Source organism: Cotesia glomerata, linkage group LG7 (assembly GCF_020080835.1).
Source record: "Cotesia glomerata isolate CgM1 linkage group LG7, MPM_Cglom_v2.3, whole genome shotgun sequence".
Classification (NCBI taxonomy): domain Eukaryota; kingdom Metazoa; phylum Arthropoda; class Insecta; order Hymenoptera; family Braconidae; genus Cotesia; species Cotesia glomerata.
In genome coordinates, this window is record NC_058164.1 from 112,004 (window position 1) to 134,781 (window position 22,778).

The following is a 22,778-nucleotide window of genomic DNA, read 5'->3' on the forward strand; positions in this document are numbered from 1 at the left end:
AAAAAATATATATATTTATATAAGTTACAAACATTTTATCAAATAAACCATGTAAATAGTATTATAAACTTAAAATATTTATTTAATTAATATTGTTATATTTATAATTACAGACTATCATTATTTTATCGAGTTTTATGCCATGTTTTATCACTTCATTACCGGCTGAATACAATAAGGAGTTAAATAATTATAATAATATTAACAACAACAATACGGTGAGTTATTGCGACTATTTTCACGACAATTGATTATAGAATATAAATATAAAAATAAAAATAAAATGTCAATGAAAGATTTAAAAAAAAAAACATCTAATCTACTTTGAGTGTACCAAAGTGTGTAAACTATAGTAATACTATTTATTATTGTTATACATGTATGTATGTATGTAATATGTAGATTATAAATGTATTGAATGAAGAGGCTATAGTGAATAAAATGTGACAAGAGACCAGTAGTACGGGTTACACTCTTACATTCACTCAGTGAATGTTGGTGATGGTGAAATGCGAAATGCGAAACGCGAATCATTTACTGTCTCCCTTCTTTACACGGTATTCTTGTTCACCTGTTTGCTCGCATCAACTGATAAAGGTTGATTCAATTCACACACGAATCAGAATTGAGTGAGTGAGTGAGTGACTAACTGAGTAAAAGAGACAATAAATGTACGTAAATCTTTATGTTTATGTCGTCCAACATTATCTGTCGATTTAATACAAATACATAGGTATATCTTTTATGTAAAAACTTGTTATATATTATATATTGCAGGTATTTATACGTACCTACTCAAACACTTTAATACACAAACCAAGTATACTTGTCTAATAATACTTTTTTTATACATTAAGTGTGTATATGTTAAAAACATATAATTTATTATTATAAATAAATAAATAAAAAAATAAACAAATAATAAAAAAGTGTTATTGAGTTGTTATTAGAATCTCGGGATCAGCCACTAATACTATACTACATTCCTCTTTCTCCGTGATTTATATTATAATCATTATTATTACTATTATTATTATTATTATTATTATTATATATACTGGTGCTAATAGTTTAACAGATATTATATCAACACAAGTAGATCTGGGTTAATAGATTTCTCTGCCTGAAGGTCGAGGGTATCGATACCTGATCTTAAATCATTGTACATATTAAAACTTTTTTTTTTTTTTGTTGTTTACCGAAGAAAAAAAAATAAATTTCGTTATTGTTATCAGTTTTAAAATTTATTAAAATAGTATTTGTTTAAATTTGAGTTTAAATCAGTATAAAATTTCTGTCAGCAAACTTGTTTAGTTAATATAAATAAGTCTTGTGGTCTCGATAAAATATAGTCTTTAGAATCGTATTTGGTTAACCGCAAATTTTCAATTAAAACCATTTGGCACTCTAAAAACCGGAGCAGTCATTTAATACTTGGAACAGATATAAAATTTAATATATTTAACTAAATATTCTAAGCTAATTAAATACATTTAATATAATGTAAAATAGTAAAAATTCGTACTTATAAATTGAAAGTTGGAAAAAAAATAATAATAAATATATGTATATTTATTTTATCTTTCACCCCCAGTGAGAGAATATAATTACATGCTTCAGTAAAATTTAATCAACGTTTTTTACAACAACTTTTATACTTTTATTTTAATTAATGTTATTTCCTATATTAAATATTCTTAAGTATTCCAACAGTGCTGAAAATTAAATACTACATTCTTTTCATTAAAATTCTAATTTGTTTATTTTTTTTATGTTTGAATTCATTTAATTTTTAAAATAATAAAAAATGCGTCATTATTATATTCACTTAGGTCTATAAACATTGACTACATTTTAATTTTTATATAAAATCACGAGTTTTAAAAAATTTATTCATAAAAAAATGTAACAAATATTGAAAAAAAAAAGTAATAGTAATAAAATATTTTTTTGTTTTTTTATAACTTTCGGACAACAATTTACTTACGAACGTAAGAGCTATTAAGAGAAGTCGAAAGTTGTTCTACTTTTTGATTTTCGTGACTTTACATTTGTTGCATTCTTTCGTATATTTATTTATTTATTTATACTTTTTGTAAAATTCACAAACTATTTGAAAAATTATAAATAACTTGATACAACTGATGAAAAACAATAAAATCTTGAATTTTTAAGATTGTATGGGTTATAAAAGAAAATTAAAAGTTTATTTAATCTTTTTTTTTTTATATATTAAAAATAAATTTAAACAAACAACTCAATGTTGTATGGATAATATTGGATTATAATAAAAAATGCAAAGCTATTGAAGGAGAGTCAACTTTCTCAAACTCCACTCGTCTTCTCCATTTCTTTAAAGAACAAGTAATCGTTAGTCGTTAACTTTCGTAATAGCAAACTTTACTCATTGCTCTCCTTTCCATTAAAGAAAAAAAAATATATATATATAAACATCAAACGGTAAAATAGTAAAAATAGTTGTTTTATAAGTAAAAAAATTTATCATAAAATTTATCCTCTAGTAAAATATACTCTACGATAAATTCCTAGACACATTTTACTATTGACGCTAACAAAATTTATGCGGTTATCAATAATTCGATAATTCTCAAGTATATCAACATTTTTTTTTATTTTTATACTTTATTTTTCATGTTAATTAAAAAGTGGATCATTATTTAATTGTGTACTGACACAACTGTAACTTAAAATTTGAAATTTGACAACCTATATAAAAAATAATTAATTAATTAATTAATTAATAGTTTATTTTTATATTTATTTTCAGAACAAAGACGGAATTTTAATTGAATCCCAGGAACACTTGATAGATAAAAAAATTATATCAATTGAAAATAATTGGCACAACAACAACAACAATAATAATAACACATATGGGATAAATTTAGATAATGATGATGATGATGATGATGATAATAATAATAATAATCCAATACGATATCAACATCAGTGGTTAAATTACGAGGGTAATCAATATCAAACAGAAGCAGCAGCAGCAGCAGTCAATTTCCCATTAGCAGTGCACAAACAAGGAAATCTAAAGACGTCAACTGATTATTCAACGAATTCAAATTATCAAGATAATGCACATGTTACTGACATAATAGCCCCTTCTATTCCAGTAGATGAAGCTTTATTATTATTTGAAAATTTTGGAGATAAAATAATTAAAACTGATGATGATTTAAATTATTATGAAAATGACACTGGAACGGTAGAATCACAAAATTATTATTTTTCAACGGAATTACCGATTGAAAAAAATAATAAAGATAAAACGATACAAGTATCATCTGAAAATTATAAAAATGCTTTAGCTAACTTTAAAAGTCAATTAATTAAAAATTCACGAGTTTCTTTAAATAATAGAAAAGATGTTACGACATTAACAACAACAACAACAACAACATCAGCAGCAGCAAATAAAAATAAAGTATTACCAGAATTATCACGTTTAACCTTTCAAAATTTCAATGATTCATTAACGGATATTATTTCGGAAAATGAACAAACAAAAGTTACCGTAAATCAAAAAGTTTTAACAAAATTTAATACCGAAGAGCCTATTGTTGTTTCTGAAACAGGAATAATGATACATAAAAATGATGATTACAGTACAACAACGCTTCCGTGCAATATTGAAAATGAAAATACAGAGGTGGTTGAATCACAACTGCTATCATTAACAACAATACCACCACCTTCCGAAGAAGAAGAAGAAGAAGAAGAAAAACAACTAACAAAAAATTCAACAGATGAAGGTACAACGGATTACAATACTCCTGTCCATTCTATTCATTCTGTTCATTCTGTTAATTCTCCGTTGTTTATCCGAGAACTTTCCAATAGAGATCAGGATACCACATCACCCGTAGTGTTAAATTCAATCCAGGCTGGGTTGGCTTTAGTTAACGCTGACAAGACTCATTTTATTGGAAATAAAGTTGAACCTCTAAATCAGTTTAAATTAAATGGCTATTCTGACAATTACCCATTTGAAAATATCAACACCAGCAACAAAAATAGTAAAAATGTTAAATCGATTAAATCACCAATAGTGAAAAATGTCTTATTAACGTCAATCAACCACGATAACGATAACGATAACAACGACAACGGTAAACTTGTAGAAATTCAAAAGTCAGTGGAACTGTATAATAGTGCACCGATCCATGAAATTCATTATCCACCTGAACTATCGATCAATCACCCAGCTTCACCAATTTCATTAGTTTCATCAGCTTCATCAGCTTCATCAGCTTCATCAGCTTCATCAGATTTTGTTTATATTACTTCACACCAAGATAATAATAATCATAAAAAGAATCAAATGTCATATCCAGATACTGATATCATTGACGACAGTAATACTGATTTTAGCCTTAAATTCTTATCTATTATTAAACAAACCACTCCTTCCTCTTCAACATCAAAACAACAACAACAACAACAACAACAACCAGTTAATTTAAATAACAACATTGTGTTTGACATTGAAAAACAAAAAATAATTGAAATTAATAAAAATAATAATAATTTTACTAATAAAAATAATATTGGAGGTGAAATTTATGAGACTGAAGATCAAATGTCATCTTCATCTGAATTTTTAGAATATAAAAGTAAACAAGTAGTACAAGATAATAATGGAAAAAATTTATTGGTTGATAGAGAATCAGATAACGTATCAAGATACATCAATAGTAATAATAACAGCATTATCAAAAGTCACATGGATTATAATAATAACAATCTAAATGATGTTAAACAAGAGGGATACTCTAATTTAATAGAAAAGGATAAAATAGCCGATGCGACAGATAATTCCGAACAAACTGTTTACATTTACTCGCCACCTGTAGTAAGTGGTGATTACGGATCTATAGATATATCAAATTACAATATAAATTTGCCAATAAATAGTGAAATTATTGAACAATCAAACTATCCAGTTGACAAATTAGTTGATGGTGTACTCGATATCACCACCGGTGCCCGATATTCTCAACCTTATTTTTTTAACAAAGATCATAATATTAATAATAATAATAATAATAGAGTTGTTGAAAAGTACCAGTACCAGTACCAAAAACTAAAGCCGAAGCCGAAGCAAAAGCACGTGCCAGTTATACAAGCTTATCCAGTTACAGTTGAGAAGATGTCCAAGAATAAGGTACTGTCACCTCACCAACCAACTAAAACTATTACTAGTACCAGTAACACTGGAACTTATATTCAAAAATTTGTATCTCAACCCTATCCTATTCAGATACTTGAACAGTTGCCGTATCAAGTAGATAAGGTCATTGAAATGCCAATCCGAATTCCAAGTAACCATCCACTTGGAGAAATTCCACCAAGATTATTATCATCATTATCATCATCATTGTTATCATCGATAAGATTTGATAAATTAAGTAGCAATAATAATCCAAATTATTATCACCAAATAATAAATCCATCTATTCAGTCCAATGAACTTTTGTACCCAACAAGACTACAACAAACAAAATCTGAAAAATCTGAAAAATCTGATAAATCTGAAAAATCTGATAAATCTGAACTAGGTAAAAGTTTTACCAACAGTTCAACCCTAAACTTAAAAGGTTACACAATTGGTAAGCAAGCAGTTATGCCACTAATGGTGGCTATGCGGTCTCCTTTGAGCAAACGATACAGTTTGTTAAGTCAATTTGGGCTTGTCAAACATCAACAACATCAACAAAATCAACAACAACAACAACAACAACAACAACAACAACAACAACAACAACAACAACAACAGCATATTTTTAATTATTATCCATCTGGTAATTTTAAAAAACAATTATATAATAACAATAACAACAACGATTTATTGAACCAATTACCAATTTCAATGCATCATCCAAAGTCTGTTGTCGATCAAACGAGTTTTCAATGGCACGTGATTCATCCCAATGAGAAACAAAAAATAACAAAGATTGAGTACGTGGGGCCGGTACCATCACTAACGCGGCATCATGTCTTGAATCTTCATCAGAATCAAGTACCGCATCCGGCTCATCAGGAATCACTCCACTACTTGGGCACTACTGATACATCTTCTTCTTCTTCCTCAGCATTACCAGCTGGTTCTTTTTTTGAAAGACTAAGACTGCCGGAAATCCATTACTACGGTAAAATCGGCAATTTCAGACAGTCAAAAATGGAATATGGATTCAAACCACCAATGGTACCGTCTATTCAATACGACGAAGAAACTGCTACTAAAGTCGATAATCACTGAAATTTAATCCCCTAATATTTACCACTCCTCATATACTATTTATTTTCGTTAGTAAGATTATTTTATCTTTGTTATTAAACTTTAAATTATTATTTTTGTACTCTATTATTTCTACCTATGTTGTTTTATTTGTTGACCAGTATTTTTATTTTTAGTCAATAAATGTTTATTTAACATAATTGTTCTAATTGCTGATTAATAAATATATTATCTAAATCTTTTGATAAAATAATTTAAGTAAAATTAAACTATTTATTTAATTTTATTCTGACATGAGAAAAAAAAATGATTGGCTAGTGATGTAACTTTTTAAATCACTTGCATCCAGATAAATTAAAAGTATAGCTAATCCTTTCTGTCAAGTTTTAAAATGTACCAGTACCACTAAAAAAGATTACAATTCTAGTCAGGATAAATTTTTTTTCTCCATCTTTCGAAGCTACGAAAACGATAAAATAAATAAAATAAATAATATAAATAAAATAGATAAAATGGACCAACTCTTGGATATATTTATGTAATTTAAAATATAAAAAAAAATAAATTATACGAGGAAAAAATAATAATTATAGTTATAAATTGAATAAATAGTCTTGTAAATAATTATATTATAGCTTATTTTCATTAACTTTCAATCTGGGGCGTTAAAATAGAACCGACTGTCAATTATTATAAAATCGATAAAATGTATAAGCGGAAAAAAGTAAACCTCCTCAATAATTTAAATCTGTTGAAAAGTAATTTATCAAACGTCGTTTCAATCTCGATAATGTGCTTACTCGAGCAATCTTTCCTCTAATTTCTTTACTTTATTTGTTTTTTATCAATTCACATTCTCCCATCATGCCTCGACTATTCAAATTACATTTCATTTATATTTTTTAAATAAAAATTTTATAAAGTTAATGTGTTATTAGTTGTTATTATCATTTTCAGTCGAGTATGCTAAATAAAAAAAAAAAAAATAAAAATAACACAAATTATAATCAGATTTAAAGTCATTAATTTTAATAACTCAATACCAGAAATTTTAATTAATAATTTTTTATAATATAAATTACTTCAATGATCGATATCATATGTATAATTTGATAAAGTTTATTTATTAAAAGTTAAGCAGTTAATCATTAGGGTATGTCAATAAATAAATAAATAAATAAATAAATAAATAAATAAAATAGTTTTATTGTTAAAAATAATAGAAATCTATTTAAATTTATTTGGCGGTAATTTATCAGTTGTCTGACATGACAAATGTTCTTACTACTGACTACTGCACCTCCAAGTCAGAGCCCTAACTTACCGGTTGTTATATGTGCGTACAGTTATATTTAACTATTTTAAAAAAGTTTTCACCGGAAAATTGTTAAAATCCACCAGTATTTTAATTAAAAAAGAATATTTAACAATTGTAGATGATGTTGTTGTTGTTGTTGTTGTTAATGTTTAATTTTCCTTTCGCTGTGAACACAGCTCGGTCTATCGTTTAATTTATTAATTATTCACTAAAGTTGTTTTCTCGTTTTGTGTAAATTTCAAACTCAATTAGCAACAAAAGTTCTGAACCCCAGTTATTTATTAATTAATACATAAATTGTTATATAAATCATATATTTTATTAATTTCCAAAATATTTATTGAATATTTAAGTTTTTTAACAATAAATTACTACTTTCAATAATTGAATAATAAATATTTAATAAAGGAAAATAATATCCAAGAATTAAAGATACAAAAGTACATTAAATATCTGAGTAATAACTCGAGTAATATTTAAGGTTTCTTTCTCTTGTTGGTTTTATACACCCACAAATAAACCACACATGTGTTGTAGATTCGCTCTACCTAATTTCATACATGTGTACTTATGATTAGTCTCTGGAATTTCACAAATGAGGAAATGAGTTCTGTAATTACGATAAAAACTTATAGCTTCATTTATTTTATGATTATAACTTATAACTTATAACATATGTATAGAATATGAATCTTGATTATAACTTGTAAAAGTAATACTTAAAAGACTGACACAAATTGTAAATATAAATAAATAAAATAAAAAAATTAGTAGATGTTACTTTTTCACCCTCTGCGTCGCTGTAAATTTTTTTATCGTGTGCAAGCTTGCGTGTCCGAGCGTTTACGTCTCGGTGAATTAAGTTCAGCAAGTCCAGCAAGTCCAGCAAGTCCAACATACGCGCGCTGACCTCAGAAAAACATGAAAGATAAAAAAATAAATAAATAAATGAATAAAAAAAATTCCAGCCAAATGAGTTAATATATAATGATCATTAGGAATATTATCAATTTGTTATAAGACATATGTTAATATGTTAATATATATTTTTCATTTACACATATTGAGTTGTTTGTTATTTTTGTTTTCTTTACATTTTTAACGGTATAATTAAGTAATTTCTTTGTGCAGTAAAAGAGTAAAATATTCATGATGGCAAATGAAGCGGGGTGCGAAAAACAATTTCTAAAAACTTACATTGTATTATTTACATATATATATATATATATATATATATATATATATATATATATATATATATATATATATATATATATATACATATATATATATAAAATGAATTTTAACAAATGCATTCGTATTCATTTCGTTTATAAATTAGCAATGCAAATAAAATAAATATTTAAAGATATGCATATCTCATAAATTAATATATAACACAAATTTATATTTCATCAAGTACATCATACATACAGTTTAAAACTTTAACTCTTTTTTTAAATTTAAATGAACAAAGTTTCATTGGAGAATAAAACTAAATTTAGATTCAACCAAGAGCTGAAATAAAAACAATTTTATTTATATTTTGTTTTTACATTTACCAAATATACCTATAATATATTTTTTTAGCTGTCAATCGAAACGTCAATTTAGTTTCGATGTATACATACCACATTAAAGTTAACATAAAATATACCCATTCAGACAAATTAAATAAACTAACAACAGTTTATCAAATAATAATAATTATGATGATAAAAATTTTTAATTCACCAAGTGCAAAGATTACTCAGCAATTTTATAAAATAATAATTCATCCGTGAATTTCTCTGATTTAGCTTATTATACTAACGTCCATTTTACTATAAACCGTGTCTTATTTAATTTTTTTACATCAATCATTATTATTATTATTATTATTATCATCTCGTCAAACGCAATGTCGAAATATGTTAATTTTAATTAATAGACAGTGACATTATTATTGAGGATCTTGTTAAATAAAGTGACAAAATAATTGATGTGGATTCATAATTCACGATCTATGATCCATCAATTTAATAAAATCGACGAATTTACAAATAATGATCAGTAGTGACTACCTTTGAAATAGTTTTACTGTAAAACACCCCAACTAAACTGTCTAATCAATTGCATCACTAACGAACGCTTTCTTTTTTTTGTACATGAGAACGCATTTTGAATACGCAAACGATTTATAAAAGTTTATATAAAGAGAGAGAAAGAGAGAAAGAAAATAATTATTCGTTTTAATATTGTGACAAAGAAAAAGAATAAAAAAAAAAACTAGAAAGATAATTATAATTAGGAGACGAGTCAACCAAATTATTTAATTAAATTATATTATTGATTTAACCAACAGATGTATATATATATATATATGTATTGGTACTCGTTAATTAAAATGACCAAGAGAGAAAACTTTGACTGATTCTGATTAAAATCTCAAAGTACGGTTGAAATAATAAAAATTCAAAAAGTTGAGTAAAAGAGTAGTATTTTTATTTTATTTTTTTTTAAGGATTATTGGGCCACGAGTGTGCGCATTAATGTTGCTTTAAAACCCTTACTTCGGTAACTCGAGAAAGACCAAGAGAGAAAATAGATTTTTTACACAAAACGACCCGTGGGAAATATGCATTGAAAAGTATAAAGCGAAAAAGACGTTACCGTACCGTGTGTCATCCACCTCACTTCTAATATTTTTGTACAGCCTCTTTACGATGATCTAGGCCAAAATAAAAAATAAAAAATAAAAAATAAAAGTTTGGTTAAGTTGAATGATAATTATTATTATTATTATTATTATAACAAGTAAAATGTCACCTATAGAATATGTCTAACAAGTATAGGGTATGCATAAGGTTTAAAGTGGACCTGGTGAGGTCAAGTATCATTATATTCATCATATTGCATCATCAATACTTCTATTTCCTCAAATAAATCTACTAGTTTCACACACAACAGATTTATGTCGAGGATATAGAGAATATAGAGAATAAAGGTAAAGAGCCCTTGGCCGTTCTCAACAAATACTAAAACTTATCATCAAGTATACCAACTATGTATGACGTACAACAACAACGTACTTAAAGGATAGGATAGTGCCAGAGTAATAGATAGAAATATTTATTAATGTTATGGGTAGATTTAACCAAATCTGAACAACTTTAGATCAAGGGCTAAAGCGATTGGGTGGCTACGGAAATTGAATAACTTTAACCACTTAAAACTATGTGAAAATATTCATTTAATCAATGTATAAAAGTATTTCATTATTTTATGTTAAAATGTCACTCAAATTTAATTTATATTTACATCAATAAAGATACAACGATTAATAATTAGTCACTACGCTATATTACTGTGATAGAAAAGATAAAATATCGCTGTTAGCTTTTTATAACTTAATAATAATAGTAGAAAGCTCCTTGATCAACCACAAAGCAAACCCCGAAGCTTATTCTTTCTCCTACTCTTAAAACAAGAAACAGAATTTATTCTATTGAATGTAACAGACATTGTTGTTGTTATTATTATTATTATTATTTAAACGGACGTTATTTTATAAAATTTAAACCTTTTCTATTATTATTACTGTTTTTTGTTTTTTTTTTGTTTAAAATATTTTGCCATCATTCACTGAGATATTTACTGAATAAAAATAATAATAAATAGTAAAAAAATGTAGGGATATAAAATATAGTAGTTTGTATTTTATTTTTATTTTTTGTCAAGTATTTTATATTCATATAAAAATATAAAAATTTATATATAAAGATGGTGTTGTATTTGTGGAAGGTGATTTAAATTGTTGATTTGTATTGAAAGAAAAATTCAGTTGAATAATCGATCAAGCGCAAGGACGCATGCTCGGAAAACGTTTAACTTACAACTATAACCAAAAGCAGACCAAGAAGGAAGAAAGAGAGAGAGAGAGAGAGATATATAGAATGAGAAAGCTTCCGTGTCTGAAGACGTGAAGAGAGTGCATATAACCTCCGGTCTCTACGAATCCTACACAGGGTGTACGGGTGTACGAGTCTGGTTTGGCCACCCGTTGCAACATCGTCGACCCACTTAACGTTATCCAACTTTGCTGATCCGACAAGAACATATGCGCGCCGGATTTGGCACGAAACTCAGCTAGGAATTATTCAATGGATCGCACTTTGTGCCACTCGACCCTCATCACCGAGACTACCCGTTACCCGTTACCCCTTAACAATTTCCATGTGTCTTTATAACTTGTATTGCTCCTTCTATACCTTTGTTGTTATTGTTGTTTATGTTTCTTTTTACGGTAATTAAAAATACTTTTTGTTACTCAATAACCCTTTTTTTTTCTTCTTCTTTTTTACATTTTTTCAACTTGTTGCTGTTACTGTCATCGAAAAGAAAATAAATTTATACCTACGTGTCTTATCATTTTTTTCACTAAAGTGTGGTCACGTCTGAAATTGCTGTCAATGAGAAATAATGAAAAAAAAAATAAATAAATAAAAGCAACGTTGCAAGTATAAAGAATCTTTATAAATGTAAATTTAAAAGAATAATAAATAAAATAAAAATATAATAAATAGTTGAAGATGTTTATTATATTACCTTTCGTAACTTACAGACAGTGTGAGAAAAGCGTACATTAATAATGTACCAGTACTCTACTGAGGTAAAATTATTTCGCAAAATTTTCTCCCACTCATCCCCTCTTTTCATTAATAATAATATTGAAATATTATTTTAAAATAGTTTCATCCGCATTCCCATACTCATACATATATTAGATATATATTTAAGAGCCAACTATACTCTAGGTAAAATGTATCAAGAATGCAATACACTTGTTGTTATTATTATTATTATTTTAACTAACTAACTAAGAAGAATGATCTGGCAAAACTCTCATACACATTTAATATTATAATTCCAATTATAATATTATGTGCAGTTAAAAATAAACAAAAAATACTTTCGTTTACCGAGACTATAAATTTAACAATTTAGTTAATATACTTTCTTTTATTTACTTATATTATTAGTTATTATTATGTATGTAATATTTTTAACTAAAAATAAAATGATGATGAACAGTGACGTTAATCCCATATTACATTATAAACAGCAGCAATATAATAGTAATAATAATAATTTTAATTTTAATTATAACCATAAGCAAGAGCAAGAGCAAGAGCAAGAGCAAGAGGAATAACAGAGGAACGGATACTTAACCGAGCAATAGTTGTTATGAAACGTCGCTTACTCCGTACACAGTACACGCTATATTTCACCGTAACTGCGAGAAATCAGTTAACAGATGCATCGCGTGCTAAGTCTTTCAAGTGGTAGGAGATCACCATGCCAAATACGCGAATAACCAAATAGTTTGCTAACCTTCTCATTTTCCACAACAACAACAACAACAACAACAACAACAACAACAACAACAACTACATTGATTGTAATTATTAATGTCAATTTACAACTGACCAACTATTATGGGTGTTATTTAATAATAACAATAATGATGACACATATTGGTAGGTATATTGTAGTTTAATTACGAAAATTAATTAGTCCGTGACCACCAACTCACCAAGTAAACACCACTAAAGTAGTTGAGTAGATAAACCAGGTAACAACATTGATGTTGTAAATAATAGTTTTGCATAATAACATTATTTCATAAATATTTTATTCATTTTATATATTGTATATATATTCATGACGAATAATAGTATACATACGTAGCCAGTATGATCACTCCATGTATCTGTATATCTATATTCACAAATATAGGTATACAAATACATGGAGTGATCATATACTGGTACATGATCATCTATTGAGCTTTTACCTTATATTCATGACGAATAAAGATAATTATTAAATGTACGACGTTTGTCAATTTAGTGACTATTAATTAATATCAGCCAAGTGTAACCACCATAATTAAATGTGATTTATAATAATTACACTCTACTATTGTTTACGCTCTATATATATATATATTATATGGATACATATGTACATGATTCTCATCTTTAATCTAATGCCCGAGAATTCGCGTGAGAATTTATATCTTTACTCTTTTTATACTTAATGCGTATTACAAGATTACAAGACCCTTTTTTTCCGACACATTACGAATTACGACTCTTTGTTTAATCCAAATTGTGAAAAATTTTAAATTTTATTTTACATTTATTGTCTAGTTCTTTGCCATAAAACTAATTAAAAAGTACTTATGCAATACAAACAATATAGATTTATTAAAACCTTGATTATAATTTACTAATTAAATTTAAATTGATTAAAAAAAAAAAAAAAAAATAGGTTAAAGATATAGAATAAAAATTGGGAAAACGGTTGACCCTAAAGGCCATCCCTGCGACTTCCCGCTACCTCCATACCTAAGTGCTCAACAATTCACTTATTTTTTAAGCTCTTCGAGCTCAAAAATATAATTTATGTGTAATTTTGAGCTCTTCGAGCTCAAAAGGCTAATGGAAGTTTTATAGAACACTATTTTTTGAATTTTCAAACCGCAATAACTTTTGAATGAATTAACCGATTTTCTCGCAGTTTACGGCATTCAACGCAATTTTTTGAGTTCTTTGGAAAATCTTTAAGCGTAAACTGGTCAGACTAAAAATTTCATAGAAATTCTGAAAAAAACATTTTTTTCAATTTTTTTCGACAACGATATCTCACGAACAAATTAACCAATTTTGACCGGGCTGGTGGCAATCGACGTGGTTTTTTAAGGTTAAGAGCTAATTAGTTTTTAAAATTAATCGGTTCAGCCGTTTAAAAGATATTTCAAAAAAACGAATTTTTGGAAATTTTATTTTTGAGATTTCTCAAAATTTATCTACTCAAATTCTGTAAATTAGTATCAGAATTTTAGGGGCAAAGGAACTCTTGAAAACGCCGCATATTTCGATCGAATCGGATGATCCGTTCAAAAGTTATGAGAGATTTACATACATACATACAGACACGGTGACATCACCGCGGAAATAGTCAGGAAAGCTTCCTAGGACCTCAAAACGTCGAGATCTGATGAAAACTCGATTTTCGAAAAACGGGGTGAAAACAATAATTTGCCGATTTTTGAAAATTTTCAATTTTCTTAGCGGGAAGTTAAAAATTTGTTTAATTAAACTTAAAAATAAAATATAAGTGACTAACTTTAATGTTTGTTGGTATTAAATAAATAAAATACATAAAAAATATAATAATTTAAAGTCAATGGTGGTAAATAAGTATATAGGTAGTATATAGGTAACTGAGTTATTTGACCCTCGAGAAGCATTGAAAGGTCTGAAAGGTCAACTCTGTCGTTGTCTGGCTCGTTTTGTTACTCGTGACGATGATGGTAGTTTTACGGAATAGTAAAAGAAGAGAACGAAAGGAACGAAGAAAGAAAAAAGGAATAATACGGGAAAACGTTTAAGGGGAAAAGTTGTCGGTAAAGAACGAATAGAAAAGAGGAAGGAAACTATAGAGGGTAACTCGTAGGGTATAATCGTAGACTGTGAGATCTCAGAGCAAGCATATCCGGAAAGTAGTACAGAGAAAACTGAGTGTGCCAAGGGAAAAAGAGAGTTCAAGTTAACTTGGATAGATGAGAGAATCAGTAAAAGTAAGAAGATGAAAAGAATAAAAAAAAAATAAAATAAAAAAATGCCAATGAAATTGCGATAGCGATAGCACTTACAACTTACGTATATAAAACGAGCAAACGAGATTCCATCTAGATCACCGCTATCACACTTTTACTTAGATATTTAGTAGTGGATATATATAGATATATGATTATGTATAATATATATGGTTTATCGCGACTTTTGACAACGGTTTATTTAGTTGTTATTATTACTATTTTTATATTCACAATATTTTTAATAATTAACTTTGAAGGTTATTTAAAAGCATGAGCTTAAATAAACTGCATAAGTAGGTTAAAAATAGACTCTGATTAACTTTCTATTGTATTCTATTCTATTCTAGTCTGTCCACTGAGAGTTAACGGTTTAGTTGGGTGGTTGCAGCTTGGTAACCGTACAAAGATAAAAAAAAATAAAAATAAAAAGAAAAAGAGAGTAAACCGATTAACTTTGAATCACCGCGGTATATCGTTTGATATTATCTGGTTGCTTAAATTTGACGCTTCTCTGTGTTTCTTATACCTTACAGCTTATAGCACTACGTACTCATTAGTATTACTTTTTATTATCTCTTAAAGGATTTATTGCTCAACCATCAGAGTGTAATTTAATTTTCATTTCGTAATGAATAACAGAAACATCAGTAACAAACGTAACAACAGAAACAGCAACAAAAACAACTGGGAATATAAGGGTCCTGTTTAATTTTGATATCAGAAACCGTGCACCGAATAAACATTACCAGAGCCAGCCATCCACCGCATAATTAAATAACGTAATACTCACCAAATGTATTAACCGAAGCATAACCACCATTTATTTAACATTTACTACTTATTCCTATTATCTCTTCTTTTTGCCTCACATTTATCTTTACCTTTATCTTTATCTAAGATCTCCATTCTGTTTGTATAAAAAAAAATAAAAAAAACAAATTTATTTTTATATTTTATAAATTCTCAAAATATTATAATAAAATTCAAAGAATAATTAGTGATAAAAAAAATATTTAACAATTATTTATATGAATAAATGAGAGTAATTATCCAGAGATTATTTGATTAAGTACTATATGTATGAGGTATAAGGTATGAGGAAGAGCAATCACACGCAATCAAATACCAGTTAATAAGATAAATATACATATATATCCATGTATTAAATGTATAGTGTTGCTGCGGGTGGTAGTTTCAGTACAAGACTCGTTTAATTAACTTTCAATTACCCAATTAGTTTTTAGTTTATAAAGAAATAAAACAAATAGTTATTATTATTTAAAAAAAAAAAAAAACATACGATAAAGAATCCATGCAGAGACTCACATCAGAGTCGCAGAGGGATAATAAAAATAAAAATAAAAATAAAAATAAAAATAAAAATAAAGATAAAGATAAAGGATGAGAATAAGAATTAGAATCAGAAGAAGAATAAAGATAAGAAGAAGAAGAAGCAAGCGCATTATTTTATTGCACGAGTATTGTGGGTTCTCCCACGCTGTGAGGTAACAAGCTTTCTCCATGTGAGTGAGACACTAATGTGTAACATAACTTTGTTAGTTGGTTGGTCGATCGTCTCAATCTTTTATAGTTTTACTTTATTATGCTGCTTCCGAAATCATCAAGTCATGAAATCATGAAATCATAACAATAGACTGAGAAGTAAGAGGACAAAAGTATTTTAATTCACACTCATCTCATGATCTCTTTAATTTTATTTTTATAATTCTTTAATTTTAATCTCTACTTTTTAGGTGCACATATTTATATGTAAAACTCCTCCTACTTTAGTGTCCCATCTGAATTCTGGGAGCCTCTTTTACTCTCAATCTCTAGTATCCTAAACTGTTATTATGTTTTTTTTTTTTTTTTTTTTTTTTTTTTTTTTTTTTTTTTTTTTTTTTCCAAGTGGTGGGTTGTGTTTAAAACGAGTGTGTATATATACATTGAGATGTCTGAATGGTTGATTCCTCCACGGTATAACATATAGGATATAAGAGATCTTACACATAATACTAAACAAAACTACTAAAGTGAGGTGAGGTGAGGTGAGCTCATTTTACTTTACCTCACTTCACCTCACCTGATCTCATCCACCAATTCACCCGCACGTGTGTGTGTATGCAGCACAACAGTAGAACAGTACAACTCGCGTGTAATCCAGACAGGAAGCGAGTTACAGTGCAAGTTAAGCCGCTTGTATAAAAGCCCCGTTGAGATCTCACAAATCTCCACAATTCAACTTTGATCCGGTGCTGATATGTGCATCAAAAATATGAACACTGTGGTGCGACAGGTAACTACCGAGTCGCTTTATTTTTATTATACTTTTATATTTTTATATTATTCATATATTTTTTATTTTATATTAATTACTTTATCGATATTTTAAATTCTCGGTAATATTATTATTTCAAGTGGTGATATATTATTGATACTATTTTTTTTTCTTTGTTTTTTTTTTTCTTTTTCTACGCGAATATGTGAAATTAAGATTGGCTCAGTGAATTTGTGATTTACATTCTATTTTTTATATTGATTATTATTTTATTTTCCAATCTCATTAATTATACTTTTTATTCGGAATTATTATTAATAGGATTTATGTGAAGTAATATTAAAACATAAGCAAATCTCGTGGGTTTATTATAATGTGATATTACGCTTTAATATATATATATAAGTATTAAAGAGTTAAAATTTATTTTTGAGATTATTTCACGGTGGTGATGAGTAAACAAATTTTAATTAATATAATTATTTACTTTAGATCTCCGAATTTAGAGTAAAAATGTGGCCAAGATAAAATAATAATTTTAAATTTGATATTGAAAAAATTTTCGTAAAAAGTGTAATGAAATATTTAATCTGAATTCCAAGGTATTTTAAATTATTTGAGCATAGATACAAAGTTACTTTTGTATTAATTTTTAACGGAAAATTATTATTATTATTATTATTGAACTGAACATAAAATTAATTATTGGGGGTAGTAAATTTGAATAAAGCTGTGTTTATCAGTTTATCAGAACGTAAATTTTGGTGTATAAAGATGAGCTAAAATATAAAATGTTGTTCTCTATATTTATTGAGAATATCAAGTAAATAATGTTTACTCTGTGTAATAGATAATGGTGACGGTGACGTTGACATTGGTGAGCAGTCTAGGGATAGTTTACTGTGAGCCAGAACCACCATTGAGTAACCAGTACGGTGTTCCTGGAAATTTCCCGGTAACCAACAATCACCAATCTCAGGGAGGCATAATAAATAGCTACGGCGCTCCACTGGGACAATCATCTCCTGATGGCAATACTCATCACGATGACCATCAGGATTACATCGACAGTCAGGTATATAGGAATATATATATTCATATGCTGACCAATAAACCTCTAACTCGATCACTGAAACAATAATTGCTTCATACACCCCTTGTGTTTCATTCACTAATTAATCACTTAAACGCTCGATGAATTATTTATATATTCATATTTGAATGTATTTGACTATATGCGTGATAATAAATATTTTTAGCCAAAATCATACGAATTTGGATATGCAGTTAAAGATTCAGCAACAGGGAATGATTTTGGACGACAAGAGACCAGTGACGGTGAAACGGTACGTGGAGAGTATCGGGTACAACTTCCGGACGGAAGAACTCAGATAGTCACGTATACGGCTGATTGGCGAACTGGATTCCATGCGGATGTTAGATACGAGGGTGAAGCTACTTATCCAGATCAATACAATACTGGTTATAACAATAATAACAATAATAATATTAATAACAACAACAACAACAACAACAATAACCTCGGCTACAATAATAACAACAATAATTTTAATAATCCTGGATACAATAATAATTACAATAATCAAAATAACTATCAAAGAGGTAATTATTAAATGTAACTATAAATTATTTAAAATAATAAAAATGATAAAAATTTAGGTTACGACTACAATCCTGGTAATCAACAAGGAGCATTCAACAATAACTATCAATTTGGCTCCCAGGGAAATCAATACAATAATAATGGTTACTCTGAAAGTAGTAATACCTTTGGATCTGCTCAAGTACCACCACGACCAACCTACGGTACACCGCAGTATCACTAAATAAAACACTCAATAACTCTTGATCGATACTTAATCTACTGGTATCGGTTAATACTTTTAAAGGGAGCTCAAATTTCGTGGTGACAGAGGACAACCACCACCACGACGTTTATTGATTTATTCCTCGTGGTAATGCCAAATTTATTTTGAGATACCAAGGGGAAAAAAAACTACAAGTGACAAACCATATATATTATTTTTTTCATTTTTTTTCTTTTGCTCTCAACTGTATATAACATGATAAAATGAGCCAGTTTATTTTTTCGTTATAATACTATTTTATTATTATTATTATTATTATTATCCCTAAAGGATAACATTGATATATAGTTATTTTTATATCTTATTATATTATTGTCCTAATATCATGTACAGACTTATTATATATTATAATATAAATTTATTTTTTTGTAAATGGTGTTATTATTATATTTATTGATAAAATAGCAATAATTTATGAGGGAAATAAATAATAATTAAAGTTTTGATAAAAGTAAAAAATAGAGAAGAAATCGGATAAAGGGTTTTTATAAAATAAAGTAAAGTAAAGTAATAGTAATTTATAGCAAGAAAAATAGGTAGTCTCGAAAGACAGTACCCGGTTTTGTATCTTGATTATGTTATAAAAATAAAAGTACCGTAGTATATAGATATACGTGAGTAAAGATAATAGAAAAGGGAAGAGAGAAAAATAATAATAATAAAAATAAAATAGCAGTGAAAAAGGTGAAAAAGATGAGGAAAAAAAAAAATAAATAAATAAATAAAAAAAACAACGTAGAATGATAAAAACTAAAAGAGTTTACTTTCGTCATGGTATCTCATAAATGCGTTCATGTCTTATACGCCCATTTAAAAGTTTTCCTGAGCACGGGTCTTGTAATTTATTACTAGGAAAATCACCAGCATTAGCCATAGAAACTACAGTATAACTTCATACTGTACCGGTAATGCAAGTGACCATCACATCTCGTTTTGTGGTCATACCAACATATCAACATAACAAAAGATATCCACATATCGTTCCTAGTTTGATGATAGAGATTACTCTAGGTCATTTTAACAAAATAGTATATACTAGATACATATTAGATAATACCAGAGACATTGCTACTGCTGCTGCTTCAGAATAACAACAATTTAAAAATTTATCAAAAGAGTATGCCGTCGACCGATAAAATCGTAATTTTATATTCATGAGACAACCATGACAATGACTTTATTATTATATTAGTGCATCATATTATAAACTAGAGAATAATAAACAAGGAAAGTTTTATAGGATAAAGTAAATGATATGAATAGTCATTAATTGCAAGATTATCGGCATCATCATTATAATAATGATTAGATGGAGGATAATTTTACACATATATATTTAATTATATTTTATATATAGAATGTATATATATAAATATATGTAAATGTGTATAAATGTATATAAACGGATGAAAACTAATCTCCTGACATGTAATCCTCTGGAGCACTTGCATAATTTCGGGATTGGTACCACCTATTAAAGCAAAATTAGCTAATACATTTGCGTTAACTCATTGCAGCCGTGAATGGTAATATAGCGGCCCACTATCGAGGAAAATTTATTTAGTTTGTGTGTTGTTATTATTGTTGTTGTTGTTGTTGTAGTAGTAGCTGCTAATCTCAATTATAGTATGATATGGTTATGGTATTATTTTTCGATACTAGATACTATAGATAATATAACTGAGCAATAGAATATTATATATCGTTATTAATCGGAGTAAAGGCACAACTACAAACTCGAGATTTATGATGATTATGATAGATTGATCAGATCCACTGGTTTCTACGATAATAATATCTCATAAATTTACGATTCCATCACTTTAATTTACAACTACCAATAACCTAAACGATAAACTATATTTACAGTTAAACGCTTCAACCCATATATTTACTCTATTATTATTTCAAAGATTATTTGATCCGGTTACTTCAAGCTCATTTGTACGTTTACATCATCAATTGTGTATCAAGATATATTGTTGCTTCTGCTTCTGCTGTAATTGTTATTAATGTAATTTTTATTTATCCTTTATTCCTTTCTCTTTTCAATTTCATGATCGATTTTTTTAAACTGCTTACACTAGATTTTTATTATAGTTATTTCTATTATACTAATTTATTATTACCATCTATTTAATTAAAATATCGAATGAATTTAATTTTTGTATCATTTTTATTTAATTAACAATTAATAGACCGCTATGTATACTTAATATAATAATAATAAGTTAATTTAATTAAAAAAATCACAGAGTTGAATTTCAACTTTGATCTGCTCACATAAAAAAGTCGCACATTTTAGTTAGTTTGAGCATTCATTCATTCGTTTGATTTGTATCAAGTGTTAATTTAAACTTTTTTATTTATTTTCATTTTAATATCAAAATAAAAATTATATAAATTTTTAAGTATACGTTATATTTGCTAAACACTCGAGTAAAAATAAAATAAACTTACGTAGAAATTTTTTTTTTTTAAATAATATTTATATTATTTATGATGTTTAAAGTTAATTATGCCGAAAGGCAATTTATGACCCTTTAAAAACAAAGTTTAAAACTCATTTTGAGGGTTGATAAATCATCTCTATCTAAAGTTTAAAGTTTAATAAGTGCTTTTAATAATACATTTTTTTATATTATTATCTAATGATTTCATTTTTCAACTAACTAATGATTTATTATGTAAAAATATTTTTTGTATGATAATAATTAAAAAATTAAATAGAGTTTTAATTTATTTTTTCCTCATTAATAAGTAGTAAAAATATATAATTAATCATTATATTGTATTGTATATATATAAAAAAAAACTTATACTTTGGCATGTACCTTTTTGGTCTCTAATTATTCTCTACTTTGTGTTAAACTTACTTTAATTATAACTTATAAACATTTAGTACGTGCTAAGGAAATTAATATTCATAATATTCCCTTTGCTAAATTTTAATTACCATGCACAAAGTTAATTTTATCTCGTTGTTCTCTTTGTAATAATAAGAATAATAATAATAACAACATCAAGTATAATTGTATAAATACCTAAACTTTGTTAAATTTTGTATATTAAATATATAAATCAAATTAAAAGGATCTTTATGTCTTTACCACTTGACATGTTGACTCAAATTAAATATAAACTATCCTTACTTACAACATCACCCATTCTGTTTTAATAAAAATAAAACTTTTATGTTTAAATTAAATATATGAAAAAACAAAGTTTAAACTTCAATAAATTCTTAACTCCTTGTGAGAGTCGCTGTAAATATAATCCATTTACATACACTTAAACTTTTTATCATATCATTTAAATATTGTTAATACACTTCAAACTTTTATATAAAAATATATTTATATATTTTACGCTTAATT

At 27.1% G+C, this 22,778-nt stretch overlaps 2 protein-coding genes across 2 annotated transcripts in view; both read left to right on the forward strand.

Moving 5' to 3' along the window:
• Positions 1 to 2,948, forward strand: part of LOC123268856 — a 26,395-nt gene extending 23,447 nt beyond the window's left edge. The window contains exon 7 of the mRNA XM_044734255.1: positions 2,913 to 2,948. The gene's annotated coding sequence lies outside the window, so the exon portion shown is untranslated. The remainder of the gene's footprint in view (positions 1 to 2,912) is intronic.
• The window catches only part of LOC123268935 (probable WRKY transcription factor protein 1), a 20,979-nt gene extending 1,280 nt beyond the window's left edge, over positions 1 to 19,699 (forward strand). The window contains exons 2-4 of the mRNA XM_044734399.1: positions 114 to 218; positions 2,789 to 5,783; positions 19,240 to 19,699. Of these exons, the coding sequence (XP_044590334.1) occupies positions 114 to 218; positions 2,789 to 5,783; positions 19,240 to 19,274 (3,135 nt within the window). The 3' untranslated portion in view covers positions 19,275 to 19,699. The remainder of the gene's footprint in view (positions 1 to 113; positions 219 to 2,788; positions 5,784 to 19,239) is intronic.
• Positions 19,700 to 22,778: the final 3,079 nt, after the last annotated feature.